The sequence below is a fragment of the Leptosomus discolor genome, unplaced genomic scaffold (genome assembly GCF_034619465.1).
Source record: "Leptosomus discolor isolate bLepDis1 unplaced genomic scaffold, bLepDis1.hap2 HAP2_SCAFFOLD_28, whole genome shotgun sequence".
Taxonomy (NCBI): Eukaryota; Metazoa; Chordata; class Aves; order Leptosomiformes; family Leptosomidae; genus Leptosomus; species Leptosomus discolor.
Genome location: NW_028237857.1, coordinates 4,680,185 through 4,695,497, shown reverse-complemented (window position 1 = coordinate 4,695,497; position 15,313 = coordinate 4,680,185). Strand labels below are relative to the sequence as shown.

The following is a 15,313-nucleotide window of genomic DNA, read 5'->3' as shown; positions in this document are numbered from 1 at the left end:
CACTCCAGAGCTCTTGGCAGCACTGCCCTCTTGCCAGGAGTACCCCTCGTCCCAGGCAGGCAAAGGCAAGGGCAAGGTCGCTCTGATGCTGAGTAAACCTGGGGGTGTTCCATGAAGGCTACAGGTCCTGACCTCCAGCCTCTGGGAAGGGAGAACAGGTCCCTCAGGCGTTGCTCAGGCCTCTCCTGGGGACAGTCTGATCTGCACGGTGCAATGGCAAGCGCAGGTGTGGGACACTGTAGGACATCCTGTGGTGGAGACGCTCAAGGCCTCTGGCAAGACGAAAAGCCCCCAGAGAGCCGAGGTCTTTCTCCCCTTGGCTATGGCTGTTGTCTCAACCCCCAAGGCCTACCAGATGACCCCTTCACCTTATGGCACCAGCACCTCAGTGCCTCCTCAGCCCACCCAGGACAAACCCAGAAGCAGAGGACCTTGGCCCTGCCCTTGGCACTGCACATTCCCCACATCACCCTGACCCAGGAAGGACCCTGAGGAATGGGTGAGGGACAGGGTCTGCCTTGCAGGGGCTGGGGATCAGGGCTTTCTTTTGGCTTGATAAAGCACACCAAGGGTTACTCGACATCAGAGCCCTCTTCACCTTGCCTTTGCCTACCTGTCATCACTGAATCCAGTTTTCTCCTTCAACCAGCCCCCAGGGAGGCCTTGTCAGTAACATCCCTCGGTGGAACCCAGAAATGCTCCAAGAACTTTGGAGTTTGCATCTGACTTTGACTCCTTGAGAGATTTCTTCAACTTCCCCTCAGGGTCTGAGTTTCACAGATTTGGCACTAAAACCACCAGAGAGATCATTAAAAAGTTCTTGGGCTGTTGCTCTGCTGCTGAGTGGGGCTGGGCTCCTGGGACAGAGAGAGCTCCTAGCAAGCAGGCAGAGCTGCAGGGAGACAGCTCTGCCCAGCAGCAGCTGCTCTGCAAAGCGCAGCAGGGCTGAGGGGGCTGCCTGTGGGCACCAAGGAGAAAGGAGCGGGGCAGAGAGAGGTTGAAGGCAGGGGAGAGTGGGAGGATGGGTGAGAGCTCACTGGAGGAGAACTCTTCCCAGCCTCTGACACAGTAAGTCTCTGGGTGCAGGGCGATGTGTTGGTGGTTTCTTGCAGGATCTCCTGAATGTGTACAGCCTCTGGGATCTGTCTGTAATGTAGAAGAGGAAGACGGGCTGCAGAGCAGGGCTTCCCTCCTGCAGTGTGAGAGGGACAGGGCATGACGGCTGCCTTCTGGTGGGGATGGCTTGAGGGTGTGCAGCCCGGTGGGGGTGGCTTGAAGGTGTGAATGTGGGTGTGCAGCCAGGTGTGCCCAGGGCTCTCCTTCCAAGCTGTGTCTCTTCACCTCAGGTGGCTGTTACCTTTGGCAGGGACTCTGTCATCAGCCAGGATCAGCACTCAGCCTGCCCAGGGATCTCCTCATGGAGCCATGAAGAGAAGCTGTGGGTGGAAGGACAGATCCCCAGCAAAGATGCGTCTCTCCTGACACATAAACCTCTTCCTTCTGCAGAGAAAAGGGACTGAGAGTAACTGGCCTGCGATGTCACCAATGTGGAGGTGCTGTGTTCTGCTGTGTAAGGAGAAGGCTTTCCTGAGTGCCAGCTGTTCCACATTTGCTGAAGGATCAGGGTATTTCCCTGCAGTTCTTGCTGCTCTTTTTCCTGCTTGTGGAAGCTCTGGGTTGTTGGGAGTGTGTAACGTATCACAGATACATCTGAGACACTGTTCCTGGCGGGCTCTGGGCAATTCAGTGTGTGGGACTTGGAATCAAGTTAAGGCTTCATTTAGGAGATGCTGGGCACTGTCTTTTGTGCACCTGAGTATCTTCCTGGGATTATGAGTTTGAAGTGCCTTTCCCATGTGCTGGGGGCACTTCAGCAGGGGAGGATGGGAACCTACTGACAGCCCCATTCTCCCCCACACGCACGCTGCTGTTATCATGTCTGGAGAGAGCCTGGAGATGGAAAATGGGGGGGACAAAGGTTCTGTGTCAGCCGTGAGTGATTCTGACCCAGACTTTGCTGTTCAGGAGAGCAGAGTTGGAAGGGCTGGGTCCCTCCCTGGGCTCTTCCCTCTCAGACACCACTGGTCTGGATGCTGACTCCATGACACTGGAATAAATTGGGAGAATTGTCACATGGTCACTGAGGCAAATACCACTCACTAGACTGAAGGCACCCATTGCCAGGAACACCTACTGAATGCACGGGCTGTTTGACCGCACTGCAATAGCACAGGTCTGACTTCTCTGGAGCCCATGGGCAGAGCCCCTGCTCATCAATCCTGACCTCACAAAAAGGAACTGACTGAAGTTCTTCCAAAAAAAAATGTAGCCATTGTGACGATTATCAGTGAGAAATGGCATATGACTGGCTCAGAGAAATCTGTCCTCACTTGTCAATGTCCTCTCGTCTTTCAACAGTTCACCATTCCTGCAGTGAAATAATGTCCAATGGCAGCTCCATAACCCAGTTCCTCCTCCTGGCATTCTCAGACACACGGGAGCTCCAGCTCTTGACCTTTGGGCTCTTCCTTGGCATTTACCTGGCTGCCCTCCTGGGCAACGGACTTATAATGACCACCATAGCCTGTGACCGCCACCTCCACACACCCATGTACTTCTTCCTCCTCAACCTCTCCATCGTCGACCTGGGCTTTCTCTCCACCACTCTCCCCAAAGCCATGGCCAATTGCCTTTGGCATACCAGGGCCATCTCCTATATGGGATGTGTTACCCAGTGATTTCTATTTGTCTTCTTGATTTCAGCAGAGTTTTATCTTCTCACAGTCATGGCCTACGACCACTATGTTGCCATCTGCAAACCCCTGCACTACGGGACCCTCCTGGGCAGCAGAGCTTGTGTCCACATGGCAGCAGCTGCCTGGGGCTGTGGGTTTCTCTACGCTGTGCTGCACACGGCCAATACATTTTCACTGCCCCTCTGCCGAGGCAATACTGTGGACCAGTTCTTCTGTGAAATCCCCCAGATCCTCAAGCTCTCCTGCTCAGATGACTACCTCAGAGAGGCTGGGTTGCTTGTGGTTATTGTAATTTTTTCTTTTGTTTGTTTTGTGTTCATTGTGCTATCCTACGGGTGGATCTTCAGGGCCGTGCTGAGGATCCCCTCGGAGCAGGGACGCCACAAAGCCTTTTCCACCTGCTTCCCTCACCTGGTCATGGTCTCCCTGTTTGGCAGCACTGGCGTGTTTGCCTACCTGAAGCCCCCCTCCATTTCCTCCCCATCCCTGAACCTTCTGCTGGCAGTTCTGTACTCAGTGGTGCCTCCAGCAGTGAACCCCCTCATCTACAGCATGAGGAACCAGGAGCTCAAGGATGCCCTGAGGAAACTGATGACTGTTTTCTTTGCAGAAGCAGCAATGAACTGCCCATCTTCCCCTGCATATCACTAGTAATGCAACTCATTACTGGCACAGCCTGTAGGTTTGGGAGGTTGTTTCATTTGGTTTCTTTGGTTTTAGCTTTTCTTGGTTGTATCAATGCTGTCCACAAACCCTCTCCTTATTCTTCATCCTACTTCTACATAAGTATCTGCCTGCCTTGTGTGTCCCAAAGAATTTGTGTAAACAAGGAGCTGTGCTCTCTGTCTGTTTAATCCAAATAAAGGACTCTGCACTGACTTGTTTGCCTGAGTTCCTTTCTCAAAATGTTCTGTGGAGGGGTGGGGGCAGCATCTGTGTGCTGAGGTGGAGGGGACAGTAACCACCCTGAGCTGGGTCTGCCTCTCAGCCTCACCAGCATGGCCCTGGCCACCACAGCCCACTTGCTCTGCAGAGCAGCACCACCAGTTCAGGGTCCGTGGGGAGCCTGGGGAGGGGGTGCAGGAATGGCCGTCTAGGTCAGCAGAGATGAGCTCTGTAGGGAACAGTCTCTGTGGGGAGATGGGATGTCCTGGGAGAAGAGCAGGGCACCGTGTGTGTGTGCACGGGGGACATGGAAAGGGAAACCCTTTAGTGTGGGTGGCAGCTTGGGTCAGGCTGGCCTTGCCCTTGGGCAAAAGCACCTTCATGCGGATCCCCAAGGCCAGTTGTCTCCTGCTGTCCTGGAGAGGAAGTTTGGCATGTGGGGCTGCAAGGTGCCTGGGGTGGGGATCTCCTCAGCATGCCAGCTGGATGAATGTTCTCAGTGGCCTGTTTCTTGCTCTGAGCCATGAAGGGTGCACAGAGCGGTGTGGAGACTGAGGGCACAGACTCCGATTGGGGATAAACCAAAGACCTTTATTGTTTGCTACAGCATCATTATATCCTTTTCTCTATTATTACACGCGCCACTAAATAAGCTGTGATTGGTGTACAGGCATTGTCCACACGTCACTACCGCTAACAACTTTGGGTGCTGCCCTGCAGGCCTGTGTTCCTCTCCTGTCTAAGGGTCTGCACCTGTTTACTTCCCTGTTCTCTTCCTTTACTCTTGTTCAAGGCTCAGGGCAGGAGCTGCCTGAATCCTCTTCCCATCCCTTCTCTCCTGGATCCTCCTCAATGCAACAGTGCCTGGCCAGCTTCCAAAGGTCGCCTCTGACTTACTCCTACGTCTCCCCCTCCTTTGCTTACAACCAAGACAGCTATGACAGTCATATATTAAACGCTTAATACATTGCAGGAGACATGTTATATAGATAAGGATACACAGGAAGAGAAGCAGACAGACTAACAACAACTTAATAACTGATTTAAACCAGCTAACAAAACCTCATCCCTCTAAAAGCTGATTTAGCCATTGCCATGGGTCATCAACCCGAAGCTTGAGAACTCCATCCTGGAGCGTCTGGGCACTCTTAGGGATTGATTCAGAGTGATCTGATAAATTCATGCAACACATTCCTTCAAAATCCTCACATCCATGACCTTGTGCTAAAAGCGAAAAAACAACAGCTGTATGATTTTGCATCATGACATGCCCAACTATTACACAGGCTTCTGTAGAACAACCGCACTGGTGCTCGCACTGAGTGACCAGTTACAGATCAAAGGAAACACACATGACCAAGGCAGAGTAAAGTAAACACAGGAAAACAAGCTTAGCACCTATAACTCAGACTATTCCTAACCAGCAGCCATCCACTTCAAGAAATCTGTCAAAGGCTTTTATATCTTTTATGCAGCTCCCTTCTTTCTTCCCTCTTGTTTTTCTTTTTTCCTTTTTTTCTTTTTTCCTTTATTGCTTTCTCTTTCTTTTTTTCTTTTTATTTTCCTTTTTTTCCTTTTTCTTCTTTTTTTTTTTTTCTTTCTTTTTTTCTTTTTTTTTTTTCTTTTTTTTTTCAATTTCCTTAGCAACACCACCCACCTGAAAAATTACCCGGGGGGGGGGGGGGGGGAGGGGAAGGGCCATACCACAGTGTTTCGGGAGGGAAGGTCCATTTTTGGGAGGATGGGGGGGGTGAGGTCTGGGTTTTTTGTGGGGGGAAGTGTTGGGGTGACCCGAGGGGTGACGCCGGGTGTCCCCTGTGCCCCGCCACAAGTCTTTGGCATTGTCCTTGTCCTCCTTCCTCCTCAACGCATGGGGGACTACGGGAGGTTCTCAGACAGGCCCTCAGTGTCCAGGCCACAGGGGTCGGGGCCGGCTGGCCCTGGCAGTTGAAGGGGAGGACGCACTTGCCGGGCGTGTCTCACTCTGCCACCACAGGAAGATGCTGTGGGAGTCGGCGCCTCCGCCAGCAACAGCTGCGCTGTTTTTAGTTGTGATAGTGTCCCGTGGAACCAGGGGTACTCGGAGAGGGGCTGCTCCAGGGGTCTGTCTGGCGACTGTACTGGACTGGAAAGCACGCAACATTCCCAAGTCCCCCTCTTCTCGAGCCTTGCGATGAGCTTCGTCCCATATCTCAGGGGAATAGATAGTACATGAGTCCACCCCAGGGACTGTAGTCATGACCCACTTCAAGACACACTTAAGTTAGGACTCAATTTTGGCCTTTCTCTCTCGCACTTTTTGTTCCGATTCACTTTTTAAACTACCGAGACTCTTGCTCTGTTTATCCAGCTGCTCCTTCAGATTATTTAGCTCTTCATGACAGTTTTTTCCTCCATAGACACAGAGGTACCCATTATGACCCATTGCTCATCTCTGTCGTGCAGAGAAGATTAATGTGACTTCATGATCCTGCTTCCTTTCAGCATCCTGGGGAGTTCAACGGGGTTGCCACCACATCAGCTACTCCTTAAGTCAGGTTCCCAGGCACTCTCCTGTTTTCCTAGGTGATTACTTGTCCAGACAGCAGCTCTCACTCTGCTGCTTTATTTGTTCGGCTGGGCTCTCCACCGGTTGCTCACTGCCACGATTCAAGTCCCTGTTTGGGCGCCATTTGTGGAGATTGAGGGCACAGAATCCGATCGAGGGTGAATCGAAGACCTTTGTTGTTTGCTACAGCATCATTATATACTTTTCTCTACTAGTATACATGCCACTAAATAAGCTGTGATTGGTGTACAGGCATTGTCCACACGTCCCTACCGCTAGCCCCATTGGCTGCTGTCCTGCAGGTTTGTGTTCTTCTCGTGTCTAAGGGTCTGCACCTGTTCACTTCCCTGTTCTCTTCCTTTACTCTTGCTCAAGGCTCAGGGCAGGAGCTGCCTGAATCCTGTTACCTCTTTCCATCCCTTCTCTCCTTTAAAGCCACCACACCAGCAGCAGCACATACACAGCTGGGAAGACAGCGGGTCCCATCTCATTCCCCTCTCAGGCTCATCTGGGGTGAAGGTCATGAGGGGGTCTTGCATCCCCTGTAGCATCGACCCATGGATTTGGTTCGCTTTGGTCCTTCCCCCTGACATGTTTGTCAGTCCCGTGTTGCAGACTAAGAGATCTCTGCGGCTGCTCACGAGCTGCAGACATTCTCTGTCTCCCTGGGCACGGCTGAGTTTAACCAATATGTTGCGACGTCTTTCGATGGCTGCAGGGCCATTTGCAAGCCCTCACATTGCTCTTCTCTTTGCAAGCTCCCACTTGTGCTCCGCGTTCATGTTCACGTGCTGGGGAATGGCTCCTCTGCCCATGCTCAGCCTCACCATCTTGTGTGTCACCAGACCCTCTGTCCCCAGTCCAGAGACTGCTTATTCTGGGGCATCATCCCTTTGGTGAGAGGAGCCCGCACGGGCACCAGCTACTATGAACCAGGAGCTTTGCTCTCTCCTCCGCTGCGCTGCTGAGCTCCTTCACAGGGACTACTGTGGCTTATGCCTCCATGATAGTCACCATCCTGAGGATAACCTCTGTGCAAAGCCACGATAAGGCCTTTTTCACCCGGATATCCTTCGCATGCATATCCTCTGTTTCTTCACTCTGTGTCTCTCATGCGTGTTTGATGATGCAGGGCCTGAACAGAATCTGTCTGCAAATTTGAAGGTTCCCCTAAGCAGGTATCTTCTGGAGAAGAATAATTTTAGATAATTTAGATGCCACCCAACAGAGTAAGAAGATATCAGCCTTTGAGTGTTTCAACTGACCCAGAAAATGGAAACTGGGACGGCCACCTCCGATTCACCGATTCACCACGCTCATACTACTGGAGGGGACTGAGCTTGAGCTTTTTCTCAAATGCAGCCAGTGGTTTAACCTCAGAAAGTTTTCCAGATGAACCCAGTGCAGAGATTCCCCTGTGCCAGACCAGAGGCAAAGAACAAGCCGGGCATTTGGGATGTAAGACTAGCCTGAGCCCCAAGCTGAAATGTCGTGCCAACGTGGAGCACCACCCTATCCTGAACTTCCCATTTTGCTCCTTGCCTAATGCTACCCATTCTGCCCTGGGACAGAGCCTGAGGGGACACCACAGCCTGTGGAGAACTTTTGTTTCACTGCTTCAAACTGACCGGCTCCTCCCCTCGCACCCTTCCCCTTGCATTGTGAATCATCCTGTGTCTGGGGTCATCTGCTCTGTTCCTTTCTATGTCTAAAAAAAATGGTAAAGATGAAGGGAAAAACATCAGTTGTTATTGTATGTACTTTTCTTGTGCTTCCTTCTGTTAGATGCGTATTTTGATTTCAAAAAATAATGACTTAGTACATCAGAGATTTGAGACTTGAACAGTTAATGTCACCGACTTTGCTGCAGGTGCCTGTGAGAACTTGCTTCCCAGAGGCTCCCTCTATACTCAATGGAGACAAGAGAAAAAGCTAGAGGCTGGGTCCTCCCAGCCTATAACTGACATGCAATAGAAAGCTTACAAATCTCTTCCAGACACTCTTGCTCTGCGTTTAGGTCAGGATATTTGAGGGTAATAGCAATGAGCAGCTGTTTGGAAACAACTGCATTTCAGTGCAGGCGGATGTCAGATGAGACTGTGTGGAACCACAGAAAATTTCAGTCAGTATTTAGAGTACTAAGGAAGACAAGTCAGACTTAGTCCTTATTCCCCCTTCCCACCCCTGTCCTCTCCTGAAGAAACAGAGAACAAGAAGCCATGGAGGAAAGCGGGGGATTACAGAAGAGATACTTGATATTCCTTATTATAAAATCAACAGATTCTCGGGGACTCCTAGCCCAAAAAGGCAAGTATGGAAAAATAGAAAGAACAGCTTTCAACATACAGATTTGATTTGATTTCATTTGTTTTGATTGTTTAGTATTTGTGCAATAGAAGAGGAGAGCTTGGCACATAGGTGTGACAGAGGTTTGGTGGATTTGGGATTACCCAGGAATGGGGTGAAATAGCTAAGAGCCTCTTTAAAATGTGTTCTGGAGAAAGAAATCCTTTGTGAGTGTTTGGAAAGGGTAGAAAAGAGACAAATTCTGTGAGGACTCCCACTGAAATGCGAAACAGAAAAATTTAGGTGGGAGAAATGCTTGAGGGACTGCTCTGTCTGTGTCATATAGGAAGACTGCAAGAGAGGAAAGCAGCAGAGAAGGAAGGACAGAACTTTTCACCCAGACGGTGAAATTATCACACTTGCTTTTTGCCAGATTTCTGCCTCATCAGGATGAACTGAAATTGAGCATGGGAGCAGAAAATGAAAGTGCAGTTACTGAGTTCATCCTAGAGGGTTTCTCAGAGCTTCATCAAAGACTACAACTATTTCTCTCTCTGGTCCTTCTGCTCATCTACCTGACAACAGTGATGGGGAATGCGACCATCATTTCCCTCGTGTGTATGGATCACCGCCTGCAAACCCCCATGTACTTTTTCATCAGCAACCTGTCCTTCCTGGAGATCTGGTTTACATCCTCCACAAGCATCAAACTCTTTGTGATCCTGGCTTCTGGTAGGAGAAGAATCTCACTAAGCAGCTGCTTTGCCCAATCCTACTTCTATTTTGCCCTGGGCTGCACAGAGATGGCTCTTCTGGTTGTCATGTCCTTTGACCGCTATGTTGCCATCTGCCAGCCTTTGTGTTACGCTGCCATCATGAAGCCTCAGCTCTGCATCCGCCTGGTTGTTGCTGCTTGGGTCACAGGCATCACACTCTTGAGTTACCGTCTGGTCCTCCTCCACACGCTGACTTTCTGTGGCTCCAAGATCCGCCATTTTTTTTGTGACAACTCCCCCTTATTCAAATTGTCCTGCTCTGACACCAGCCTGCTTTGGAAACTAGACTCTTTCTTATTGCCATTTGTCGTACTGGGTTCCTTATGTTTAACTCTGGCATTTTACATGGTCATCCTTTTCCGTATTCTACACCTTCCAGCAGCCTCTGGGAGGAAAAAAGCTTTTACTACATGTTCTTCCCATCTCACCACCTTGGCCATCGCATATGGGAGCTGCATTGCTCTCTACGTGTGTCCTTCAGAAGATGTTTCCTTGGAGACAAACAGAATTGTAGCTTTGCTGAACACTGTCCTGTACCCATTCTTAAATCCATTCATCTACAGCCTTAGAAACAAGGCTGTGATGCTGGCCCTGAACAAAGCCATTGCCCGTGCAACAGTACAGCTTTTCCCCTCATCATGATGCCTTTCTGGACAGTGATTCCAATGACCTGCTGTCACCTCTTAAATAATATCAGTGCATATGAATGTGACCTCCAAACACAGATGCCTCGGGAGGCTGATGTTCTTGTGGGAACGAACAAGTTGTCCCAGCTCCTTCCAGGGCTGCCCTGGGAGAGCCATCAGCCCCATTGTCCGGGTGTGAAACCCATCAAGACGAGTCACTGAGAGCAGCTTGGACTAAGGGGACTTTTGCCTGGAGGTGTAGGACACCTTTTGGGATGCAGGGCAGGAGCATTTTTGGATTGCACAGGATTTATTATGGGAAATTTAGGGGAGGACCCCGACCAGTGTAACCTCTTCTGTCTTCTCATTAAACTTTATTTCTAACTCTTTCCTGGGTGAGGCAGTGTGTCCTCTGCGTGAACCTGTGAGCACAGTGGTGTGAGTGCAGCAACTGCAGCAGGACCAGGGGGTCAGACAGCCCTTGTGTCATTAGTGCCAGCAACTGAGAGACCGGAGTGACTGGACGTCAGAGTTTGTGTGTGTGTATGAGACTGAGTTGGTCTGTACCAGCATCTGGAATGGGATTGTAGCCTCAGGGACTCATACTGAGGAGACGGAGTGTCAGAGCCCAGGTACCTCTATAGAATATAATGGTTCAATAGGGAGGGGGGCTACAATGATCATCTAGTCCAACTGCCTGACCACTTCACCTCTCACCAAAAGATAAATCATATTCATAAGGACGTTGTCCAAATGCCTCTTAAACACTGACAGGCTTGGAGTGTCAACCACCTCTCTAGGAAACATGTTGCAGGGTTTGACCAAACTCTCAGTAAAGAAATGCTTCCTACTGGCCAGTCTAAACCTCTCCTGGTGCAGCTTTGAACCATTCCCACTTGCCCTGTCACAGGATACCAGGGAGGGGAGCTCAGCACCTCCCTCTCCACGTCCCCTCATCAAGGAAGCTGTCGAGAGCAACGAGGTCACTCCTCAGCCTCTTTTTCTCCAAGTTACACAAACCCACTCTCCTTAGCCGTTCCTCATAGGACATGCCTTCCAGCCCTGCCACCACCTTTGTTGCCCTCCTCTGAGCACCTTCAAGTATCTCAACATCCTTGAAAATTGTGGGGCCCAGAACGGGACACAGTAGCCATGGGGAGGCCACACCGACACTGAATGCAGTGGGATAATCCAGGGACGCCACAAAGCCTTTTCCTCCTGCCTCCCTCACTTGGCCGTGGTCTCCCTGTTTGTCAGCACTGCCATGTTTGCCCACCTGAAGCCCGCCTCCATCTTCTCACCATTCCTGGATCTGATGGTTGCAGTGCTTTACTTGGTGCTGCCTCCAGCAGTGAACCCCCCCTCATCTACAGCATGAGGTACCAGGCGCTCAAGGATGCTGTGTGGAAACTGATGGCTGGCTGTCATTTGGAAGCAAGAAACTGCCCATCTTCCTCTGCATAGCAGTTGTCGTGTACCTCAGTAGAGGCCCAGTCTGTCGTCTGTATTTTCTGTTGCCGGTGGTGTTTTGCTAGTCATGATGTTGTACCCCCCTTCTAATTCACTGCTTTTCTTTCCAGACTGAGTGGATGTGTAGAGGAGGAGCTGTGCTCCTTGTGTGTTTAGACAAAATACACAACCTGGAGGTCCTGAGGAGACTTTTTTTGGGGGCTGTGTTTTGGATTTCTGCTGGAAACACTGTTGACAACACAGGGATGTTTTCTCTATTGCCAAACTGTGCTTGTACAGAGTCAAGACCTTTTCTGCTCTCAGTGCACCCCACCAGGGAGTAGGCTGTGGGTGCACAAGGAGTTGGGAGGGGACAGAGCCGGGACAGCTGACCCCAGCTGACCAAACGGATGTTCGATACCATGTGAAGGTCATGCTTAGCGATAAAACCTGGGGGAAGAAGAAAGAAGGGGGGACATACAGAGTGATGGTGGTTGTCTTCCCAAGTAACCGTCATGCATGATGGAGCCCTGCTTTCCTGGGGATGGCTGAACACCTGCCTGCTGGTGGGAAGCAGGGCCTGAATTCCTTCTTTTGCTTGGATTGTGTGCGCTGCTGCTTTTGCTTTACCTATTAAACCACCTTTATCTCAATGCAAGAGTTTTCTTATTTTTACCCTTCCGATTCCCTCCCCCATCCTGCTGCAGGGATAGCGAGGGAGCAGCTGTGTGGTGCTTAGCTGCCAGCCTGGGTTAAACCTCGTGCCCTGGCACTATTGTCATCGAGGAGCCCCGTTACAACAACCATTTCCAGCACTGCCCTCTCACCCCAGCTCAGAGAGGTTCTTTGTTCCGGCACAGAGGGACATTGAATGACCAGGTCAGACATCCATGTCCTCATTGTTCAGATGAGATGTAAGAATGCACATCATGTCCACGAGGTGAGATGAGCCTGAAGGAGCACAAACGCCATCAGCTGTTCCTGGGGGTGTCATGAAGGCCTGTGGGACAGGCAGTGTCTCAGGGTCACTTCACATTGACAGTAACGTCCCGTGGGAAACCACCTGAATGCAGCACTGGGATGGGCTTCCTTGAACCAATGCCCCTGCGTCCATTTTTCTTGCTGTGGACATCTCAGACCAGTGCAGAGCAACTTGACACACGCAGGGCTGAGGTGCTTGCCAGCCTCTGGGAATGGCAGCAGGAGGCCAGAGAGGCACTACAACTCCTGCCCTGCACTGCCTGTGTGTGTGCAAGGGAAGGACTCACGTCTCTGAGCACCCCTGCAGGTAAGATCAGTGCACGAGTCCAGCTCAGATGTGGAGACCTGGCAGAGCCCTGTCGTTTCTCTGTGTGACTCCAGGAACAAGCCCCACTGGCCCAGTGACATTCATCTCAGCTGCCTTGGACAGGCTCAATGCAAGGGCTCCTGTTTGCTGTGTCACCCTTGCCTGTGGTTGTGGACTGTGCCCTCAAAAGTGCCAGAGCAATCAGGGAGGTTCTGGGGTCCCTGGAAACACAGGTGTCAAACCCATCTTCAACAGGGCAGGAATGAGATTTTGGAGAATTACAGGCTGGTGAGCCTAATTCCATCCCTGGGTAGGTGGTGTGAAACGTCCTCCTGTAGCCATTCCCAGGTAGTTATAGGACAAGAAAGGGATCGCTGAACCAAAACGTACAGGGGAAAGAAGAGCATGTTGTCTACACGGAATCTTGAAAGGCCTTTGACAGGGCTGTAGCGACCATGAGATGGAGTTCAGGATCCTGTGTGGAAGAAGCAGGGCAATCAGGAGGGTTGTAACCCTGGACTTCAAGAGAGCAAACTTTAGTAGCTTCAGAGACCTAATTGGAGGGATCCCATGGGCTTGAGCTCTAGAAGGTGGGGAGGCCCAAGAGAGCTGGTTGCTCTTCAAGCACCACTTCCTCCAAGCCCAAAACTGATGCATCCCTCTGAGGAAGAAATCGAGCACAGGAGGCAGAAGGCCTGCTGGGATGGGCAAGGAGCTCCTGGAAACCTCACTCAAAGGGAAGAAGGAAGTTTACAACATGTGGGAAAAGGGACTGGGCACTTGGGAGGAATATGGGAATATCGTCAGAGTATGCAGAGGTGCAAAGAGGAAGGCTAAGGCCTGTTTGGAATTAAGTCTGGCTAGGGACATCAAAGTCAACGAGAAGGGATTCTTCAAATACATCAGCAGCAAAAGGAAGACCAGGGAAAATGTGGGCCCCCTGCTGAATGAGGCGGGTACACCGATGACAGGATATGGAGAAGGCAGTTACTGATTGCCTTCTTTGCCTCATTCTTTAGTGCTAAGGCTAGTCCTCAGGAATGCTAGACATTGGAAGCAGGAAAGGAAGTGTGGAGGAAGGAAGACTGCCCCTTGGTCGAGGAGGGTTGGGTCCCTATCTCTTAGCTGGACTGGAAACTCAAAAATCTGTGGGCCTCGACGGGATGCATCTGTTGCCAGATGCTATTGCTAAGCCGCTCTCTGTCATCTTTGACAGTCTTCAAAAAGGGCAGGATGTGGGGAACTACAGAGCTGTCAGCCTCCCCTCTATCCCTGGAAAGGTGATGGAACCGCTTGTTCTGAGTGCCATCTCTAAATAGGGGGAGGAAAAGAGGATTATCAGGAGTAGTCAGCATGGATTCACCAAGGGACAATCATGCATGACCAACCTGAGAGCCTTCTGTGACAGCATGACCAGCTGGGTGGATGAGGGGAAAGCAGTGGTTGTTGGTGACCTTGGCTTCAGCAAGTGTTTTGTCACTGTCTCCCACCACATCCTCATAGGGAAGCTTAGGAAGTGTGGGCTAGACGAGTGGAGAGTGAGGTGGATGGACAACTGGCTGAAGGACAGAGCTCAGAGGGGCGTGCTCAGTGGTGCTGAGTCCAGCTGGAGGCCTGTGACTAGTGGTGCCCCCCAGGGGTCAGTACTGGGTCCCGTCCTATGTATCATAGTCATAAGGAACCTGGATGAAGGGACAGAGTACACCCTCAGCCAGTTTGGTGGTGATACTAAACTGGGAGGAAGGGCTGAGACGCCAGAAGGCTGTGCTGCCATCCAGTGAGACCTGGACAGGCTGGAGAGCTGGGGGTGGGGGGAAAACCTCATGAGGTTTGACAAGGGCAAGTGTAGGGTCCTGCACCTGGGGAGGAATAACCCCACGCACCAGTCCAGGCTGGGGGTGGACGCACTGGAGAGCAGCTCTGCGGAGAAGGACCTGGGAGCTCTGGTAGACAACAAGTGGGCCATGAGCCAGCGATGTGTGCTTGTGGCCAACAAGGCCAGAGGTATCGTGGGGTGTATCACGAAGAGTGTCGTAAGGAGTTCGAGGGAGGTTATTCTCCTGCTCTACACTGCCCTGGTGAAGCCGCATCTGGAGTATTTTGTCCAGTTCTGGGCCCTCCAGTTCAAGAGGGGTAGGGAACTGTGGGAGAAAGTCCAATGGATGTTACTAAGATGATCAGGTGGCTGGAGCATTTCCCCTATATGGAAAGGTTGAGAGACCTGGGGCTCTTTAGCCTGGAGAAGACTGAGAACGGACCTTACCATCACTTATGAATATCTAAAGGGTGGGTGTCAAGGGGATGGGGCCAGGCTCTTTTCAGAGGTGCCCAGTGACAGGATAAGGGGCAACGGGCACAAACTGGAGCACAAGAAGTTCCACCTCACCATGAGGAAAAACTTCTCTACAGTAAGAGTGACAGAGCACTGGAACAGGGTGTCTCCTTCCCTGGAGATATTCAAAACCCGCCTGGATGCAATTCTTCACGTTCTCTGATTCTGTTATTCTTTCTGCAGTAGCTGATAGGTCAGCCCTTGACTCCTGGCTGGGATATGTGCTTTTAGGTTCACCTCAGCCAGTGTCTCTGACAGGCCAGCAAAAGCACATTGATGGTGAGAATCCCCTTCCCTAAGAACCTGGTAGAGCCATCCAGGAAGAGGGCTTGGATAGGGGTTGTCACACCTCTTCTGCTGTGAAGGG

General features: G+C 51.1%; 1 protein-coding gene across 1 annotated transcript; it reads left to right on the top strand.

Moving 5' to 3' along the window:
- Positions 1–2,441: 2,441 nt before the first annotated feature.
- Positions 2,442–9,893, top strand: LOC147412595 (olfactory receptor 6M1-like). The gene is made up of 2 exons (XM_086481193.1): positions 2,442–2,734; positions 8,909–9,893. The coding sequence occupies exons 1-2, from the start codon at positions 2,442–2,444 to the stop codon at positions 9,891–9,893; spliced, it is 1,278 nt and encodes a 425-aa protein (XP_086337319.1).
- Positions 9,894–15,313: the final 5,420 nt, after the last annotated feature.

Bases quoted from the DNA above. Each gene is read 5' to 3' on its own strand.
- LOC147412595 (XM_086481193.1), top strand. From the start codon at position 2,442: ATGTCCAATGGCAGCTCCATAACCCAGTTCCTCCTCCTGGCATTCTCA. The intron at 2,735-8,908 runs GTGATTTCTATT...GCTTTTTGCCAG, and splicing joins TATATGGGATGTGTTACCCA to ATTTCTGCCTCATCAGGATG.